At 39.5% G+C, this 21566-nt stretch overlaps 1 protein-coding gene across 5 annotated transcripts in view; it reads right to left on the bottom strand.

The window, feature by feature from the left end:
* DMGDH (dimethylglycine dehydrogenase) overlaps nt 1-21566 on the bottom strand; it is a 67664-nt gene that overhangs the window by 39555 nt on the left and 6543 nt on the right. For 3 of the 5 annotated variants that reach the window (XM_039247449.1, XM_039247450.1, XM_039247453.1), the window contains exons 2-5: nt 21253-21427; nt 11573-11667; nt 9700-9864; nt 6779-6983 (exon numbers count right to left, since the gene is read on the bottom strand). In XM_039247449.1, coding sequence (XP_039103380.1) covers nt 6779-6983; nt 9700-9864; nt 11573-11667; nt 21253-21394 — 607 coding nt within the window. In that variant the 5' untranslated portion in view covers nt 21395-21427. Of the gene's footprint in view, nt 1-6778; nt 6984-9699; nt 9865-11421; nt 11473-11572; nt 11668-21252; nt 21428-21566 lie in introns of those variants that run through there. The other 2 variants (XM_039247451.1, XM_039247454.1) reach the window with 2 other exon arrangements.

The raw sequence follows: 21566 nt of genomic DNA, 5'->3' as shown, positions 1-21566 counted from the left end.
AATGGAAACATATTTCTTTTTCAGGAATTTGTAATTCCTGAAAAAGTATTTTGCCAATAAGCAGAGGCAGACAGGAAAACAACAACAACCAATTTATTTGAAGGAAAAACTAAACATCCCAAATATATAAACTATACAAATGTTGATGAAAAAGACAGTAATGGATGGATCCTACTCCTGAAACGGAGATGATCAAACAATAAAGGGGCCTGTGTTGATCAACATAGTAATTGTGCATAAGAAAGCCCTCCAAGTCAATCCCTCTATCCCCCAGACCCCTCTCTCCCCAAATTACTGATGCCTAAGATTCTACAAATACAGAATTGATCTGTTAAGTTAAAATTTTAAAATGTATATACTTTGGGAGAGATAGCACAGTAAGTCTTATCTGTTACTGTAAAAGCTTAGTTAGAATACGTTGGAAGATCCTTCCTTGCAAGGGGCATGAAGGAACCAGGTGGGGATTCCTTGTATGAGAACAAATCTCACTTCACAGTGTGTGTTGGGATTGTCTTACTGGTAGAAATGAATGTTATTTTTACCTTTGCTAAAGAAAAAAACAAATTGTGGCTGAAAGTACCCTTGATTCTCCCCCAGCTGACTCTTCAGTATACAGACATGGAACTAAAGTCCAGAGAAGAAAAGAGACATACCCAATGTCACATTGGAAGACCTTGGAATCAACACATCTTATTGGTTTTCTTGCTATGGAAAGACTTTGTTTTAAAAATCCAAGACCCCTTTCCTTGTATAAAGGTAACTTAGAATCTAGAATGATTATATGGCAGGGATGTGGTGTCGCCTGATCCTTCAGTGGATTCTTCAGGGTAAAGTTCTATTCGCTTGTTTGCTTCAGAATAATTTTGAGTAATCATTCAAATGATTAGAGGATCTTATTCAAGTTATTTCATTAGAGGTTACACTCTTAATTTTTTAACCATTTCTGCTTCTGCTTTTTTTTAGAAATCTAATAAGAAGTTCTGAAGCCTCTGTCATTATGAGGTTCAGCGCTAAATACAGGCTCATCAATTATGAATCAGTCTGTGAACCCAAACTATGTACCCTTATGTGTCAAAATTTATTTCTATTTAACTCTCTAAGCATCATCCTTGGGCTCTGTTGTTTTGTTTTGACCTAATGGCTAAACTGGCCATACTTGTTTGTTTGTTTTTTTAGTATTTATTTATTTTTGAGAGAGAGAAAGAGACAGACAGACAGAGCATGAGGGAGAGAGAGAGACTGAGAGGGATGGAGACACAGAATCTGAAGCAGGCTCCAGGCTCTGAGCTGTGAGCACAGAGCCCAATATGGGGCTCAGACTCAGGGGCCAGGCCGTGAGATCATGACCTGAGCCAAAATCAGACGCCTGACTAACCGAGCCACCCAGGCGCCCCTGGCCATACTTGTTCAATAGCCCCTGAAATGGATGTCTATTTGCAAACCAAAAATCTTACTTGTGGGCATTAAATCCTCTTGTTGCTCTTTTAATAATTTACAGATTTAATTAATTTTTGTTAGTAGGAAGATGTGAATTTCCAATGCCAGAACTTTGTAGGAAAATACAGGAAAGCCATACATGCTAGTTATATGCACTACAGCAGATTTAAAATATAAAAAGCCAAAATATTTAGCCTAGCAATTCAAACCACTCCAGTATCTTCAATACACTTATTTCAATTAAAAACATAAACTGAAGAAAACAGATTCTTTCCTACTCAAAGATATTTATGAATTTCTCAGTCTAACTGCTTGCTTATTAATGCACTTGATCATTAAAATACAGCGGGAACATACGCATGAGTATTATAGAACTACATGATTTTATCCTCCATAACAAGCCCAATGCTGTTATGGTGGCGGTGTTTTTTGTCACTTCCTTCCTCTTTATGTCAAGCAAGTTAACCTAAATCTGGCGTGGTTATAATTCAACTCTTGCTACATCACCTACCCTGCGAGTTCAAAGGTAAGAGAGTCAAATGTGGAAGAATCACTAAAATCTACCATTATGACCTGAGAAACAACTGAAGGGTCAATAAAAATAGTTATTGGAAATGGAAATGACTTCCATTTTTTTAATGCAGTAATTAATAGAAAGAGTTAAAATGAAGAGTGAAGGTTCGTAGACAAGTTTACTTGTACAAGGTGGTTTATACGGTGAACAGTGAGAGTTTATACAGTGGCATTCTTTGATGTAGAGTTATCAGGCAAAATTCAGCAGTTCCCTTTTGGCTGAACACTGGGCTTCGCGTGGACATGATCCAATCATATTTCTGATTTATCATATTAAGAAAATTCTTAAGTAACGTTTACAAAGTTACCTCAGGCTTAATGAGTCAAATAGAAATGAAGTCAAGAGAAACATTCTTCACCATGGAGAGAATGGGCGTGTACATGTCCTGGTCCAACCCGAGCGGTCCATATAAAAAGGATGATGCAGTATGTACATGATAATAAAATATCTTCTGCTCATGCCCCTGAGCTATACATTAGGTGGGGTAGAATGAAGCAAATGTTAAAAGCTTAAGGTACCAAAGACAAGTTAGTCTATTTTATCCTAAGAGGTCAGGAGAGTCCAAAACTGGCTTTCAGCTCTGCTTGCTTGAGAATAAAGTTACTACAGGATGCCTCAGTGGCTCAGTCAGTTAAGCTGCTGACTTTGGCTCAGGTCATGATCTCGCGGTTCGTGAGTTCGAGCCCTGCGTCTGGCTCAGTGCTGACAGCTCAGAGCCTGGAGCCTGCTTCAGATTCTGTGTCTCCCTCTCTCTCTCTTCAGATTCTGTGTCTCCCCTGCTTGTGCTCTGTCTCTCTCCCTCTCAAAAATAAATAGACATTAAAAAACAAATTTAAAAAATGTAAAAGAATAAAGTTACTACATTCTCTCTCCTCTAGGAACATCTATGTAATAGTATTTCTCTAAAGATGTTTTGCAGACCATCTGGAACAGACACTACAGTACCTGGAGTACTTATTTAAAATAGAGCTTTTGAGTCCCCACCCAGATCACTTAAATTAGAATCTTTGTGAAGTCTGGGAAACTTTCCATAGCGATTCTTAACGTACATTAGCTTGAGAACCAAAGGTACCAGCAGAATGGGTGCTGGGTGACTATGGAACAAGTGAAAGGAGGTGGGTAACATTAAAGCCTGTGCCCAGAAGTTATAGCAGAGTGACACTAGTGTTCTCAGGATGGGGGGTGAGAGGGGCAGATAGACTTTCAAGGAAACCATTGTAATCATAATTATTAGACTTATTTTTTCTAGTGCTTACCATGAGGTACTTGCTCTGTTCAGGGCACTTTATGTTACTGGCTCACTTACCAATCATAACAGCTTTTTGAGATGGGCATTATTCTGTCCATTTTACAAATGAATAATTTTCCCAGGACACATGGTTGGCAATACATGTGTCTCTGGCCCAGAGAGCCCCACAGCCCTAGACAGTGCTGGAGACACATCAGCACATGGACACATTTTTACTTTTAGACTTTGCTTTTCATGAATGTCCTGAGAAGACTCAGCTGCCTTCTGTTATGACTTCGTATAAAGAAACTTCTAGCAGGTTATGGTACAATCGAGTTGATAATACTGATGTTTACATCTTTTACATTTCAGTCACATTTCCAAATCTATACCCTGGTTGCTTTAATTAGATTTCAGAGCTAGCCTGAAGGCCTTGGCTGAATTTGTGAGACATCCTGGTCTCACTGAGTAACTCTGGGATACATTCCGTCAGCCACGCATTTTCAAATCATCCTAACAGAACGCCTTCTGAAGATGCTTCATTCATAAAACTGATCTCTCTTAACTTTACTTCCAGAAGCGAACATACCCAAACCTTTGCCCTCAGTTACTGAGGCTTACCTTCTATACTGTTAATTTGATTTTTGTGAAAACAAGCATACACTTCTCCACACCTTCCGTGGTCTACAAATATGCAATCAGTTAGATTTTCTCCAGTAACTTGTGCTTGCTCTGGCAGCACATATGCTAAGATTTTCTCCAGTAACTTTCACCCAGTGGAAGGGAAGAGAGATCAAGGAGGGGAAAAAATATATAAGATTATGGGTCAGAGATATGATCTGCATGAGATAAAGAATTGAACATTGTGACAGCTCAGTTCTTCACATAATTTTCAAGAAGGAGCTGCTTGGTTTACCAAAAACTGAGGATGGGAAAGGCAGTCGATGTGGCTGAGTAAAACACTTCTGGAACAAAGACCGAAGAAGGGCATCCTAGAGAACAATCCAGGCTGGAAAACAACTAGGTCCCCAGGGCCACACTGCCAACCTGATTCCAGGGATTTGTCTCCCAGCCCAGCACCAGAAAAGCTGTACCCCGGGACTTCCTGCCATAGCGCCCCCTACCCACTCACTTCACAAATTTCACAGCTGCATAGAAAACTTCGCCTGGTAACCACTGCCCTGGGTTTAGGGCAGACATCTTTGAGAATTATTCTGTCTTTATCTTCAGTGATTCCTTATTCCTCACAGTTTGTGGTTTAGAAAAAATTTATTACAGGGGTGCCTGGGTGGTTCAGTCCGTTAAGCATCTAACTTGGGCTCGGGTCATGACCTTGAGGTTTGTGAGTTCGAGCCCCACGTCAGGTTCTGTGCTGACAGCTTCAGATTCTGTGTCTCCCTCTCTCTCTGCCCTCCCCTGCTCACACTCTCTCTTTTTCTTTCTCTCAAAAACAAATAAACATTAAAAAAAAGAAAAATTTATTACAGTGTCAATGAATTATGTAATTATGTAAATAAAAGCTTACTGCCATCTTAGGAGAACAATTAAAAATATGTTAAATTAAGTTCTTAGGAGAACAATTAAAAAATATGTTAAATTAAGTTCTTCTACATCATTTCTAAAAATATCAGTTGGGAGCATGTGGCTGCCTGAAGCACTGTGATGAGAGAAATTGGAGAACACGCCCAGGTCCGTCTGAAATGATCGGAGAGCAGTGATCAATTAGTGATGTCTGGCATGGAGGTCAGACTGCATTTGTTTAGTCTGTTTGGTTTGTTTTCACTATAAAAACAGTCCAATGCATTTAGGCAATAAATTTGTGAGACCATAAAGTTACAAGATTACAAGGAATCCTTGCTACGTGGGGAAGAAAATATGAATGATTTCATTGCCTTAGATCTTCTAATAAAATTCAGATCAGTGGTGCCCAAGGATGGTGATGGGTGGAGGTTGTCAGATAGGGATTAGGGGGAGGAGGGAGAAGGGGAGAGGCGAGGCTCAAAACCAAAGCAATGTTTTATGTATGCCTTTGCTTTTACTGTTGAGGCAAGTCCTTTTATATTATTTGAAATTTCAAATGATATTACAGAAAGCATGAGATTTTTAGGCTTTTCAAATGGAGGGCATGGATTAGAAAAATTCAAAAATACTAATTTAAACTCTTAAATATTGACTTTTCTAGACTTTTCTAGAACCACTAAGTGTTTTGCTTAAAAAAATAAATAACATCAATCAGAAGTTATAATTTAGAGGAAGAACTTAATGATCCATGTTTCTGACCTGTCCTCATGGCATATAATTTGATCTGATAAATAATAAAAACTGTTTTCATTTTATAATTTAAGTAATGACTCAAAGAACAGACCACGAGAAAATCAGTTACTACCTACTGCTTACTTTGGGTTTTAAATTAACCACTACAAACTACAGGTAAATACAAATTATTAGTCCAGTTCAGACTGCATAAGCATTTTCTTTTGCACAAGAGCTTACTTTTGTGTGTGTGATAGTTGAAAATAACTTCGCAGGTAAACGACCTGTTAGAAAGTGTATTAACTCCGGAATCAAAAAACCCAGGCCCAAGACCTGGCCCCAACAGAACTGTGTTGCTTTGCCAAGTAACATGACATTTCTGGAACTTGGTCTCCACAGTGGAAAAATGGGTGGGTTGTTAGATTATCTCAAATATCCCTTTTGACTTCACTAATCTGAAACTAAATTGTAACAGAACAACATGAAAAATCAAGGTTATGAAATAGATTTAATAACATTCTGAAAGGAGAAGGGTATGTTTTTTGATTGGAGTCAATGGATCAGGAATGGATAAGAGAAAAAAAAAAAAGAAATGGGTAAGAGAGAACACAAATGATCTGATAGGCCCCCAAAAGTAAACGGAGAACAAAAAAGGAGGCTCATAAATTTGAACACTAGACTTTGGTTATTAGGATAAAGAAAGAGTGAACATAGAAGGGAAAGAGCAGCATCATTAGCAAAAGACGATCTGGAGCAGAAGAAAGCAGAGAATGGAGAACACCAACTTTCTGTGAGTAACCAAGGACAGAGTGGCATCTCACACACCAAAAGCAAAGTGATGGATGGAGGGCTTAGAAACAGACAAAACGTTCACCTTGGGAACATTATAGTGATCCCTAACAATGTACATAGTGTGGGGCACCTGGGTGGCTTAGTCGGTTAAGCGTCCGACTTTTTCTTTGGTTATGATCTCGCTGTTCGTGGGTTTGAGCCCTTCTTCGGGCTTTGTGCTGTCTGCCTGCTCTGAGCCTGGAGCCTGTTTCAGTCTGTGACTCCCTCTCTCTCTGACTCTCCCCTGCTCACACTGTCTCTCTCTCTCTCTCCTAGAAATAAATAAAAATATAAACAACAACAACAAAAAAGAACAGGACTTCTTTAAAAAAATGCACATAGTATAAAATATTAGATATTATTCTACGGCCAAATGTCTTATTTCTTTGACACTTGAAAACTGCCACTAATTATATATATAATTACATAGAGAGAATAACATATATAATGCTTACCTGCAGCATTCACAACTCTATTTGCTCTCACAGACCCCTGCGGTGTTTCAACATCCCATGTTCCATCTGACCTGGGTGTCAGGGAAGTCACTGGGGCAGGATATTTCAAAAGGGCACCGTATTTCCTAGCCCCAGCAGCTAGGGCCATAGTTAGAGAGTAAGGATCGATGTGACCATCTCCAGGATTATACAGTCCAGCTAAAACCTAAGTCAATCATAAAAGAGTCAACATTTAAATAAATATATATCCATTATTCAGTGTAAAGCTGGACTGTAAAAGTGTATCATGGCATCAGATTGATCAGTCTGGACTTCTTTTCCCTTTATCAAAGCTCAAACTAGGGCAGGATTCACACTGAATGTTAAGTAGACAGGCTATTTAATAGAGGCTTGCAATTGTCTCCAACATCCCTTCTCTCCCCCAGCCCCCATAGCAGTGTAAACTGAATGTTTATTTAGACACATGGCCACTAAGAACAGTTTCCAATAGTTGCCAGTTACTAGTTTCAACTGGTAGCTAGAAGTATCACTAAGTTTTGGTCAAGGAAATACAAATGAAAGTGTCATGTAGCAGCTTTCATGAATTGGTTTTTTTTTTGTTTTTGTTTTTTAACCACTGGCATATGCCTTTGTCCTTCTTTGCCCTTCCTCCATCCCATTGTCTGGAATGCAGACATGACAGCTGGAGCTCTTATCTTGGAATAAGAACACAAGAATCACACCCTAGGAATAACACAGCAATGATCTAGAAGGCGACTGGGGTCCCAAGGGCTTCTTGGAAAATAGCCACCATTCAAATCCTGGACTGCCCCAATGAAAGAGAAATAAACTTCTATCTTGTCTAAGCATTATCATTTTGGTTTCTAACATTTTCAGTTCATCTAATGCTAACTGATCAATTATTGACATTGAATTGTTTAATACTGTTAATAAATTCACATGTTGAATATACGTAGGTGTCAGGAAAATGTATACTTGATTTAGTCATTCACCTGCTTAACACCTGAATACCTATGTAGTGCTAAGACTTCAGTCTAAGTACCAGGGGGGAACAAAGAAGAATGACAGTCTGATGAACAGAGTTGATAGAAGGAACACTGTGCGGTATTATAGCTAGGTCTCATCCATTCAACAGAAATCTACTGAGGACCAAATACAAGCAAGACATTTGTCAAATGTCTTTGCATCTATTGAAATGATCATAAGTGTTTGTCCTTTATTCTATCACTGTAGCATATTACATTGATTGAGTTTCAGATGTTAAATCAACCCTGCAACCCTGGCATAAATTCCACTTGGTCATGCTGCATCATCCTTTCTATATGTTGCTGAATTCAGTCTGCTAGTATTTTTGTAAGGATTTTTGCACCAATATTCACAATATGTCTTTTTCACTTGTGATGTCTTTGTCTGGTTTTGCTATCAGGGCAATACTGGCCTCATGGAATGAGTTGGGAAGTTTTCTCTCCTATTTTTGGAAACATTTGTGAAGGATTCATACTAATTCTTCTTTAAATGTTTAGTCGAATTTACGAGTGAAGCCATCTGGGCCTCATCTTTTCTCTGTGGGCAGCTTTTGATTACTAATCCAATCTCTTGTTATAGTTTTAGTGCAAGAGACTTGTTTTGATTTTAATGGAATTCATATTACTGTAGACTTCCAAACATCACATTGGTATTTTATAATGGATATATCCTCATTGCAGTAATCCCGTATCTATTTGATTTGGCACCCTGCCCCCAGTTCAAGAGAATACTCTTCCCATGTATTTCTATTGCCTAATACCTTTGAGAAAACTGTGATGGTGAGGACTTCCAGCAAAGCATTCCAAGAGTGACATATAAACACATATAAGCATATTCTTACATGGATGGAATTTCAATGCAGACAATGCAATACAACATCTGTCTGCCATCACACGGTCATCACACAAAACTATAGACAAGAGAGAGCCAGCAGCCTATAAAGACTCACGAGGCCAAACAGCCGGAGCACCCCAACAGTGATGCAAGGCACTGCTGCAGTCCAGAGATGCTATAGCAGTTACTGGGGAGAAACTTTAAGCTTCTACTTTCCTCAACAGCCCCACCTGGTGGTGCACATGAGTAGTGCGTACAAAGGGGTCAGCCTGGCTTCATTGAAGACTCTGCTCCAGCTCTTTCCAGCTGGATGAACTTGGATCCGTTATGTAAACTATCCACACTGCTATCTCCTGTTTAGTAGTAATAGATACAGATACTGCATAATATTATGGTGAAGATTAAATAAAATTATGCCTGTGAAAAGCTTAGCATAGTACCTGGTACATAAATCTGTGCCATAGTGTTATGTAGTATAGTGTTGGTCATTCTTACTATTCAAATGGGATTATCGCCTAGCAAAAAAAAAAAAAAAAAAAGATACAATTCCCAAGTGGATTTTCTCAGCCATATCTGGTTAAAACCAGGTAAACACCTAGTATAGAGCCTGTTGGCAGTATAGTTATGAGCTAGATGAAATTTATGGAACAATACAGCATGGCACCTCTAAATTTGATTTTGTAGAAGTTTTAATAAGACAACCTTTCTATATATATATATATTTATCATACCAGGTCATTGTTTTCTCTGAAGTTCTCAAACAGAAGTTTATGTTTATGTATAGAAACCCCTAGATCTGGGGGACATAGTAATAGAAAGGTATTGAAAATGTCTCCTTAGTTGTCCGAGGTAGAAAAATTTTTTTCAATACTTTTTTATATTTAATTTGGCATATATAATAGCCCACCTTGTTACATACCCAAAGTCTAGCATTAACCATCTGATTTCACCATTCAAGACAGGCACACAACATTTTTCTACCTGTAATAAGCTTCTTAAAGTAACTTTTTCAACGTTTAATTCAAGTTAACAGATGGTGAAAATACCTTTAAGAAAAATACCTTATTCATGTTGAGTAGCGGAAACATCTCTTGAATTTTTTCAGGCTCAATAATGTACTGCTCTGTTGCGTGCCAGCCAGTCCGAGTCATCTGATATTTAAATTCATCGACCCTGACAGGAGTAGTGGCAATTCTGATACTGCCTGGCTGATGGAATCCCACCACCTGTGACAATAATGCCAATAAAAACACATAAGCAAATCATTATTAGGCATTCAAACATGGTTCTCCTTCAGCATGATGAAAATGCAAGTGTATAAGAAAAGAGATGGACTACGCCATGCAATAGATGACTATATCAAATAGTTGCATCTTACAAAAAGACATTCATTCAGCAACTATTTTACTAATTGCCTCCTCTGTGTCAGACACTAGGCTAAGCTGCAGAGATGCTGTACGGAACAAGAAGCAATCCCTGCCCGCATGGAGTTTATGGTCTACAGGGGAAGGCAGACAGCCGAAAGCATAGTTACAAAAACATGGGGTAGTGTTCATGCACAGAGTAAAAAACTATGCGAAAAAGAGAAAGACAAAGGATTTGAGGAAGGCATGTAAAGAATCAGAGTGTTACAGTGATGAGATTGCATGGTAATATTGAAATCAACCTTCGTGTGACAGTTCTTGATGACCTTTAGTTGGCCAAGCACTCAGTTAGGGCCTAGGTTACAGAAATAAAAGATGTTCTCCTTGCCCTCAAGTTTCTCATAGTTCCGAGGGAAGACCAACCAGTAAAGCAACTGCCACAACAGAGAGAGAGGGGGAGACAGAGACTGGTGTTAAAGGAATGTTATAAGAACATATATATGTTGTTAGAACCAAGAGAAGTGCCCTTAGCTGTCCTGACTGATGGATAGGGGAAGTCAAAGACAGCTTCTCAAAGGGGGTGACCTCAGGGAAGAGGAAAGGGTGAGTGTTGAGATGGAGCCAGAGAAAATGTTGTTTCAGGCAGGGAGCCCAGCACATTCCAGAGCTATATGTAATTAAGATGAACTGAAGCGTATGAGCATAGCAAAGAGTGGCAAGAGAAAATGATGGAAAGGCAAGCAGGGCTCACTTGATGAAAATTCTCCCCCGTTGGCCTTTGGCCTGTGGGGAGCCATCTGATAGTTTCAGGCAAGGAAAATAGCATGAACAATTTAAGGACACTTCCATCTTAGCCTATGGGTGGTTTTTGTCTGTGACTTTATTTTGAGAATACTAATATAAGTATGAGAAGAGACAAAAATAAAAGTGAGGGGCTTTTAGTGAAGTACTTTTCAAAGCTGTGTGACAATCTGGCAAGCACTGCTGTCAGATCCTTTGTAATCCAGTTGCTGAAATACTCTGATTTCTTAGTTTCTACATATCGTAACCAACTAAAGATATTTTAAAAAAATTGTTTTTAATGTTTTATTTATTTCTAGGAGAGAGAAAGAGAGAGACAGCGTGAGCAGGGGAGGGTCAGAGAGAGAGGGAGTCACAGACTGAAACAGGCTCCAGGCTCCGAGCTGGCAGTCAGCACAAAGCCCGACACAGGGCTCGGACCCACGAAACGCGAGATCATGACCTAAGCGAAAGTCGGACGCTTAACTGACTAAGCCACCCAGGCGCCCCGTAAAGATATTTTTAAAAGCTGCTTTTTATTCTTTCTTTATTTAAAAAATCAAGAAGAGCGGTTAATTACATGGGAAATGTACTCCAAGAAGTTAAACTGAAAATAAAGCAAATTCTAGGTGTTCTTACCTTAAACATTAGCCAGATTTCTCTACCACATTAAACATTTCACACGCCATTAATGTCACTACACACATGATAATATGTCCAAATTCTTCAGAACTCTTACATATTCCCGAGAAACTGATCTGAAAGACAATTTCAAGTTAAATGCATTTACCTGCCCAGTTTCTTCTTCCAATTTCTCATAAAGTTTGATGCTAGCATAATGTATCTTCTTCAAGTTTATTCCAGGATGAAAGTAAGTTGTTAAACCTGCCTTGAAAGGAGACAAAGAAAATACTTTTAAACAATTACCATTCTCTAATTTTTTTTATTTGAGTATAGTTGGCAGACAGTGTTACATTAGTTTCAGGTGTCCAACATAGAGATTCAACAAGTGTCTACAGTATGCTCTCTCCTCACACGTGTAGCTGCTATCTGTCACCATATAATACTACTATAGTTCCACTTATTATATTCCTCATGCTGTACCTTTTATCCCCACCTCTAATCTGGAAGCTTTTATCTCTCACTGACTCTCACCCCTTTTTCCCTCTCCCTACTCCTACCTTCTCTGGCAACCATCAGTTTCTTCTGTGTATTTCTGCTTTTTGTTTGTTTATTCATTTGTTTTGTTTTCTAAATTCCACATATAAGTGAAACTGTATGGTACTTCTCTCTGTGCATTTGACTTATTTCACTTAGTATAATACCCTCTAAGTCCATCTATGTTGTCACAAATGGCAAGATCTCATCCTTTTTTGTGGCTGCTTAATATTCCACTGTATGTGTATGTGTGTATATGTATATAGATATACATCATATATATGTATATCTATCTATATATACATATATATCTATATATCTATATACATATATATGTGTATATACATACATACATACATATGCATATATACATATACACACATACACATATATACATCACCCTTCTGTATCTTAGCTATTGCAAATTATGCTGCAAAAATACAGGAGTGCATATATCTTTTCAAATTAGTGTTTTTGTTTTCTTTGGGTAAATACCCAGTAGTGGAATTATTAGATCATATGATATTTCTATTTTTAATTTTTTGAGGAACCTCCATACTGTTTTCTATAGTGGCTATACAAATTTACATTCCCACCAACAGTGCACAAGGGTTTGTTTTTGTCCATATCCTTGCCAACAACATTCTCTAAGTTTTACTACTTTATCTGTGAAGCAGTAATTTATTGCTGGCAAGAAACTGAAAAGCACCAGCCAGTTCTTTGAGATGAGAACACAGCAGCTCCAGTTTGAGCGCAGCAGGGTTATGAGAACCAATTTGAAACCATGTAAGTAATGTGAGAGTCACCCAATGAACATATACTTTAAGTCCCTAAAAGTTACTAAGGAAAGAGTGTTTGCAGATTCAGAAATGGGACGATTTGGATGAGAGGATTAGTAATATATGCGGCAAAGAATATGGGGTGGGGGGTGTACAACATGGACCCCAACTAGCAAATCATGTATGTGTCCATAAGGTGAAGGATCATGCATTAGCAAAGTTTTCCTTGACCCAGTCCCCACCATTCCCTTAAATTGAACTGCCCTTCTGTTCCCTTTACCAAAATTTCCAAAATTCAAGAATTGGAAAATTCCTGAGAATTAGAACCTGGCTAATTGGTGAAAAGACATTTGTTGAAGCTTAACCTGTTTGATAAACACATTGATTGTAGCCCACACATGTTTGCTGAATAAATCCTTATGAATTACAGTCACAAAAATTATCTAAATAGTAGCATGCCAAATCCCTTTTATTAATTCTGGTAGATGCAATGTAGTATCCAAAAAAAGAATTCTAAGCAATTATATGAAGCAGTTTCTCTCAATTAAGTATCTGGAACCCCATTCTGCTGCTAATGCATCCTGGAAAGCTCATCAGAACATAGTCTGTTCAAAGTAAAATCTGTTTAGGAAGGATTTATAAGACTCTTCTATGATAGCGGTAGGTATTTTGTTCTGAACTCAAAGGCACCCCATTTATAATTCACCAATCATCCTTTATGGGCCAGAACCCTAGGACTTCTGTCAAATACTTGTTCAAACATTTGGACATATGCACAGCTTTGTTTGTTTGTTTTGCTTCCCTGAGAAAAGATCCTGACTGGGCTTCGAGGTGCTCTCACAGCAAGGTGCCATTCTCATGGAAATGCAAGCCTGGCTCTTTTGCTTTCATCAAATATCCCACTCTCCTTTATAAGCTTAGTTATCTCATTTGAATATGAGATTTTCTAGATCCTTAATGGAGAATCCCTAACCTTCAGGCGTCTGCTAGATAACCATACATCTCCTGTCAGTTGAAAACAATGATATTCACAAGTACTGGCAGAGGGTTCCATTCACTATTTACTCACCTCTGAGCTTACCCTGGGGTAAACCAGACCACCAGAAAATTGTATATCTACACTATATCAGACCTCTTCTTCCCTACCCCAGAAATCGATTTTCATAGAATTATAAACTAATAATCTTTCATCTGAAAGAGCCCCATGGTCTCAGTTTTGTAAAATTGTTATTCAAGACATTTAGCCCAATGAACTTTGTTTAAGGAATAAATTCTTCTGGAATTGTTAGTTAAGGAAAAGTTAGTCACTCTTACTGAAATAGTACACTTACTTCTACTGAACAATTCATACTTTTCTCGCTTCCTTGCTGGTAAGACAGAAGTAAGTCATGGGTTTAGTTTTTTTCTCAGATATAATAATTATACTTATTTTTTAAAGTAATCTTTACATCCAATGCAGGGCTTGAACTCATAATCCTGAGATCAACAGTCGCATGCTCCACTGACTGAGCCAAGCCAGGAGTCCCTACACTAATGTTTTTGTACCCTGTATTTTTTATCAGCTGGCTTTTGTCTTTTAATCTGTGTTTAAAATCTGAGGTCACAGCAATTGGATTACCAACAATTTATCCAAAGGATACAAAAATGCTGATCTGAAGGGGCACATGCAGCCCAATGTTTACAGCAGTGCTATCAACAATAGCCAAATTATGGGAAGAGCTCAAATGTCCATCAACTGATGAATGCATGAAGAAGATGTGGTATGTATATATACACAGAATGCAATACTACTCAGCAGTGAAAAAGAACGAAATCTTGCCATTTGCAACAATGTAAGTAGAACTGGAAGGTATTATACTAAATGAAACAAATCAGAGAAAGACAGATATCATGATTTTACTCACATGTGGAATTTGAGAAACTTAATAGATGATCATAGGGGAAGGGAAGGAAAAATAAGATAAAAACAGAGAGGGAGACAAACCATAAGAGACTCTTAAATACAGAGAACAAACTGAGGGTTGGTGGGGGTGTGAGGGTGAGAGGTGGGATAAATGGGGGATGGACATTAAGGAGGGCACTTGTTGGAATGAGCACTGGGTGATACATGTAAGTGATGAATTGCTGGAATCTACTCCTGAAGTCAAGACTACACTATACGTTAACTAACTTGAGAATAAGAGAAAAAATTTTAAATAAAACTCCAAAATTAATTAATTAGTTAATAATAAAATCTGGGTCAAATATATCTGTGCTTTTTATTGTAAGATTTTTTTTCTTAGAGACAGAGAGAGACAGCATTGGAGTTGGGGTGGGGAGGGGAGAGAATTTTAAACCCAACACAGGGTGTGACATGGGGCTTGATCCCACAACCCTGCGATCATGATGTGAGCTGAAACCAAGAGTTGGACGCTCAACCCAACTGAGCCCCCCCCAGGTGCCCTAATGTAAGATATGTGAATGTAATATTATATATGGTATTTATTTATGGGCCAATCCTGCGAATGGAATATAAGAAGGGTACAATGTGTTTGTGTTCTGGGCTTCAGCAAGGATGTATTAAATGGGAATTTTGAAGGAGAAAACATTGTTCTTATCCTTCAAGATGTTATAGCCTGATTGAAGTCATGAAAGTTTCACGTACAAAACACTGAAATTAAGAGCACGTGATTAAGTGCCAGAGCAATTAGAGAAAGACCTAAGAACTAAGAGAAGAGAAGATGCTAGAATAGTCACAAGTCTATACCGAGACAGGAAGGGGCCTACCTTTTATTTGAGGAAAGAAAATGATTACTGTTGGAAGCGAAAATAAGAGGGAAGATGAAACAGAAACAGGAATAATCATTAGGAACTAAAACTCTTTGAATAAAATAAGACTTATGAATCCTTGTTGATTAAATAAACACAGAAATAAATAGGGAGAAGAAAAGTCTCTTCCTTATAGTAGGCAAACAGTGAGTAAATATGAAAGGAAACATGGTGTTAGAAAACCATCAATTGTAACTAAACCTAATGATGCTCCATCTATTTAATAATCTGTTTTGCTCTTTTGTGAGCCTCTACAACCTCAAAAAGCCCAGTGACTGACTTTAAGACATCTCATAACGCAGGGGCTCCATGCACTCATGTACAATAAAAAAATGTTTAAGTAGGGGCGCCTGGGTGGCTCAGTGGGTTAAGCGTCCAACTTCGGCCCAGGTCATGATCTGATGGTTCGTGAGTTTGAGCCCCACGTAGGGCTCTGTGCGGACAGCTCAGAGCCTGGAGCCTGCTTCAGATTCTGTGTCTCCCTCTCTCTCTCTGCCCCTCCCCTGCTCATCCTCTGTCTCTCTGTCTCTGTCTCTCTCTCTTTCAAAAATAAATAAACATTAAAAAAAATTTTGTTTAAGCATACCCACTAAAATATGTATATTTCTTTGTTCTCACATGATATATAAATATGTATTGCTATATTAACAGAGATCATAAAACATACAAAGACAACTTGAAATGAATTAAATGTTTTAAATACTTTTTATTTACTGTGTAGAAAAGCATTCACATTTTAAAATTTTACTTATTTAAGGAAGATTTTGAGTTTTTGAAATTTACTATATGGAAAAGCTTTTGAATAGTCAACTTATTTATTAATATGTTAGCAAATCTATATGACTGATATGCTTTGTTACTAATATATATACATATTAACCTGGATAAAACAGCAACTTGAAGCCCTATCGTAGGCTTGTTTTCTTTTGAGACTGCTTTCAATGCCTGTGACGGCTGAAGAAGCTGCCTGTCAATGTTACAACGGTCTTCGTGGGAAAAGGGCTCTCTCTGCTCTACTCTGTGCACCTGGACACCACTTCCTCCACCCCAGGCACCACTTACACAGAGGTTTCTTTTGAAACTTGACTATTAACATTTCATGTGCTCTTGTCTATCAGTTGTTGTTATAAGCGAATTGGAAGGTATTGCTTTTTTTTTTCTTTTTTTGAGAAAGAGAGAGAGAGGGGCGCCTGGGTGGCTTAGTCTGTTGAGTGTCCGACTTTCGCTTAGGTCATGATCTCGCGGTTCCTGGGTTCGAGCCCCGCGTCGGGCTCCGTGCTGACTGACAGCTCAGAGCCTGGAGCCTATTTCAGAGTCTGTGTCTCCCTCTCTCTCTGACCCTCCCCTGCTCACGCTGTCTCTCTCTCTCTCTCTCTCCTAGAAATAAATAAAAATAAAAAAATAAAAAAAAAAAGAAAGAGAGGGAGAACACACAAGCAGGGGAGAGAGGCAGAGGAAGAGAAAGAGAATCTTAAGCATGGAGCCAGACATGGCGCTCAATCCACAACCCTGGGATCATGACATGAGCAGAAACCAAGATTCAGATACACCACTGACTGAGCCACCCAGGTGCCCCACATTTTCATATTTTAAATAAATGAGTATGAACCTCATTTAAACTCACCATTTGGGAAAATTTTAGATCGATTAAAAAATGTATCTCTTGTATATATGAGAGTTTTTCTAGATGATACATATCATTTTAACCAGAAAATCTATATTAATGGTACCAGCATTTCCAAACATCTCTTTTCAAAATGCATTCTTCCCAACAGGACTCTTTTGCAAAATGCTGTCATTTCTCACTTATCTCACCATCATCTTTACTTTGAAAGGATAGATTGCATTTATTTTTTTAATATGTATCTGCTATGCGGTATTTTTTATATGTATCTGCTAACGACTGGTAGCCCTTTAAATCACTACAAAGGCGATCAAATTTAAAACACTCACCTTCTTGTAAAAGAAAAACTTTCTTTCACTAACTCTTTTAATTACTGTAGGAGATAAACAACAAACCTCCATGTAGCACAACACTTTCAAGTTCATTCCCTCTCCCTGTCATCATAAATTCTATTATTTAAAGCCCTGTCTCTATAAAAGGCATTGCAACGATGGAATCCTATAGCATGTGATCTGCAGTATGTCATGGTGGACTGAAGACAAAGAAAGTACGAGGCTGCCTCGATCCTGGTGTGCCAACCTTTCTTTTAGTCAGCCTTGAAATCATACCCAGCATGTCACCGGCATCAAAGGTAAAGGCTATTTATAAAGACTACTAAAGCTTAATTTCTTTCTTACATTTGTAGATAAAAATAAGCAGAAAGCTCTTATATTGTCTTCCCACACCCCAAAAGGAGCATCCTGCATCTTTAGATCTTCAGTCCTCAGTTCTCTAAAACACTCATGCTTAGCACAGTCCCCAGGGGCTGCCTCTCCTGGGGAGCCCATGCTTCAAAGCTGTCTCTTGCTCCATCTTCTCCCCTTTCCATCCTTCCTACATGAAATGCTCTATATTGGTACTAGTGTCACCTGCTGACAGAGCAGTGCTGTTAAAATATGGCAAAACCTCAGGATTTTTAGATTTGTGACTCCAGTTTTATTTTATTTTATTATTATTCTTTAATGTTTATTTTTGAGAGAGAGAGACAGAGCACAAGCAGGGGAGGGGCAGAGAGAGAGAGAGGGAGACTCAGAATCTAAAGCAGGCTCCAGGCTCTGAGCTGTCAGCACACAGCCCTAGGCAGGACTCGAACTCATGAGCTGTGAGATACTGACCTCAGCTGAAGTCAGACGCTTAACCGACTGAACCACCCAGGCACCCCTATTTTATTTTATTTTTAAGTGTTTTTTTGTGAGAGAGAGAGAGCATACGAGTACAGACACGGAGGGGCAGAGAGAGGAGACAGAGATTCCCAAGCAGGCTCTGCACTGTCAGCACAGAGCCCAACTTGGGGCTCAATCCCAGGAGCTGTGCAGACCATGACCTGAGACTAAATCAAGAGTCGGACACAACCCAATGAGCCACCCAGGTGCCCCAGCGTGACTTCATTTTTAATATTCACTTTACAAGCTGTGCCTTCCTCACTAAGTACTTGATTCCTGCACTTTGCAGATATAAACCTTAAGCACATGTTATACTTCAGTGAGACTGCTGTGATTTTTGTACCCTCCCGCTTTAGCTGGCTCCCCAAACACCTACATTCTTATATCTGCTCCTAATATTTATCTGCGTTACAAATTCCTAATATGTGTAATTTCTTCATGTTGTTCCTCAGAGGGAGGCCTCCCTGACTTGTAAAAGTTCCTAGGAGCCACTTCATAGGGCAACACTCTTTCCTTTTTCTTTATTTCCAGGGGGCCAAATAACCTGGCTTCTGATGCCTGAGTCCATCTTGAGCTCACACTGTATGAATCTCAATTTGTAAACCATAGCATAATACCTTGTGCATGAAGCAGGAGAATGCCTTCTCCATTCACTCTGGCATCTCTCTGGTTAAGGAAGAATTATTTGGCACTGTTAAAATTGAACCAGAAGCTATCATCTTAAAATCTTTGCCCACTTTTCTCAAAAAATCTTAGGTTAAGAGTATGTTGGTTTTTGTTTTTTCATTCATAGAATGTCTGAGAGGTGATAAGATAGGGAATCCAGTAATCTATTCTAAAATGTAGGTCACATCAAATCAATCCAATCTAAATGAGCAAATAAGTAATTAAAACATTAGTGTCTGCCCTGTTTAACAATCCAGAAGTATTAAAAGGGTATAAGCCTCCCTTTCAGGATATTTCCCTTGCCTCAATGTCCCTCTGCCTACATGCTCTTACCTGGATGGCCTCACCAGCACCTTGTTCAGTTCTTTCTGGACTCCGCTGAGATGTCACCTCCTCAAAGTAGCCTTCTGCCTTCTCCACCCCACCATTCTTCATCCCTCTATCGCACTTTATTCTTCTTTGAGGCACTGATTACTCTCAGGCATTGTTTGTGTGTTTTCTGTTTACCACACCAGAACGTGGCTCCATGAGGGCGGGGACTTAGCTATATTCACTGTTGTGGCCCCACCTCTCAGACCAGGGCTGACCTGACACAATATAAGCTCTCGGTGAATATTTGCTGAAAGGTTGAGTGAGTGTCCACGAAGGAGAAGTGCCAGGAGAGATATGGGAGAAATGCAGGCTTCCTTTTGCTTGATAACATGAAGCCTGCATAGAAAGTCTAGTTCAGGGAGGGGAGAAGGGCCAGGAGTGTTGGTGGCTTCCCAGACCCTCTCTCCAGGTAGGAGGAAGCGAGCTGAGAGACAAACAGTGAAACAAGAGATGGTATGCCTGTAAAGGCTCTGAAATTACACCCAGGGAAGAACAGGTGCCTGGACCTCCCTTTCAGACCCAGAAATGAGGGGACTGGAGAGAAAGGAGACAGGGAAGAGGAGGTGGGCTTGGTATGACTTTCCTAGGAGCCTCCATCCAACCAGTGAGTGTGGTCTGACTCTGAGACCACCAGGACCCAGCGGCCAGGTGGGCTTAAGTCTGGGCTGCACTGGCCCCTGATCTCAACAGGACACAGGCAGCCCTTTCAGTGCTTGATACCCCCCAAACCTTGAACGGGTTCTAGATTCAAAAGTCCCTGAAAAGCAGGGTTCCCTCCTGACGTAGCAGAGGAAAACTAATGTCAGAAAGGGATGATGAGCAGCGGCTAACACTGCCCAACTCTTTCTCCAAAAGGAATATGTACCGACAGTCACAAAAACTTCCTCTCCTTCCGTAGCTGACTTCAGAAATAACTGGTATGGCAGACGGGTATGAGAGCAGTGTCAATCACTTCACTTACCTGAGCAACTTTCCATTTCAGCCCAATTATTGTGTAGTGCTGGGACAATTATTTGTATTATTAAATGTGTCCAAGTGAAGAGGCTGCATGTTTATTTACTACCACAGAAAAGCAACATCACATGTTCTCAGCCCTCACAGCTCTCAGCCTCATGAAGCCAAGCTGTTGTCTCATGGTGCAGAATTAAAATCATATATAAAAATTAAAAGACCACGAAACCCAGGTGAGGGGAATGTAGGTGAAGGTCTCTGGCTATACTTGCAATCATCCAGCTATATCCTTCCACACAAAAGCTAACATTTGTTAGGGGCACCTGGGTGGCTTAGTCGGTTAAGCGTCCGACTTTCGCTTAGGTCATGATCTCGCGGTTCGTGGGTTTGAGCCCCGCGTCGGGCTCTGTGCTGACTGTCAGCTCAGAGCCTGGAGCCTGTTTCAGAGTCTGTGGCTCCCTCTCTCTCTGACCCTCCCCTGCTCATGCTGTCTCTCTCTCTCTCTCTCTCCTAGAAATAAATAAAACATTAAAAAAAAAAAAGCTAACATTTGTTAAACATTTACCATGTGTTTAATACCTTCACACATATTAACTCCATCTTCACCACAACCCTATGAGCTAGGTACTGTGAATATTTCCTTTCTGCACATCAGGAAATGGAAACTGAGGTAACCGGCCAAAAGTCATATGGGTAGGAAATGGCAGAGCCAGGACTGAATCCAGAAGCTATATGTTCAAGATGCAAATATTATAAATTTTGCTCACTAAACTGCAACTGCACTTTCCAATACTGTTGAAGGGAGACTCACTCTAAAGACCTCAAAGTGGGGAGCTGTAATGAGAAGAATGTCAATTGCACTGGTGCACACAGCTCAGTGCACGTGACAGTTTGAAGGGGCTTTCCTTACTGCGTGCCAGGTAGATCCAGCAGTGAGCTCTGATTTTTCCAGGAGGACCACATCTCTCATCCCTGCTTTGGCCAGGTGATAAGCCAGACTCACACCAACGCAGCCACCTCCAATGATCACGGTTTCTGCTCTGTCTTTCCATCTTGTTTCTGCAGATGAGGGGAGGGTTTCCTCTCTGGAAGACAATTTTTATAAATGGTAGTTTACGAGGTTATGGTAGCTATAGATTTTCTGGCTAATGTACATCTTCTCGTGTCTCCAGTATCTTTTTTTTTTTTTAATGTTTTTATTTATTTCTGAGAGAGAGAGTGAGA

This window comes from Hyaena hyaena, unplaced genomic scaffold, assembly GCF_003009895.1.
Source record: "Hyaena hyaena isolate Hyena2069 unplaced genomic scaffold, ASM300989v1 scaffold_299, whole genome shotgun sequence".
NCBI lineage: Eukaryota > Metazoa > Chordata > Mammalia > Carnivora > Hyaenidae > Hyaena > Hyaena hyaena.
This window is presented reverse-complemented; position numbering and strand designations above follow the sequence as displayed.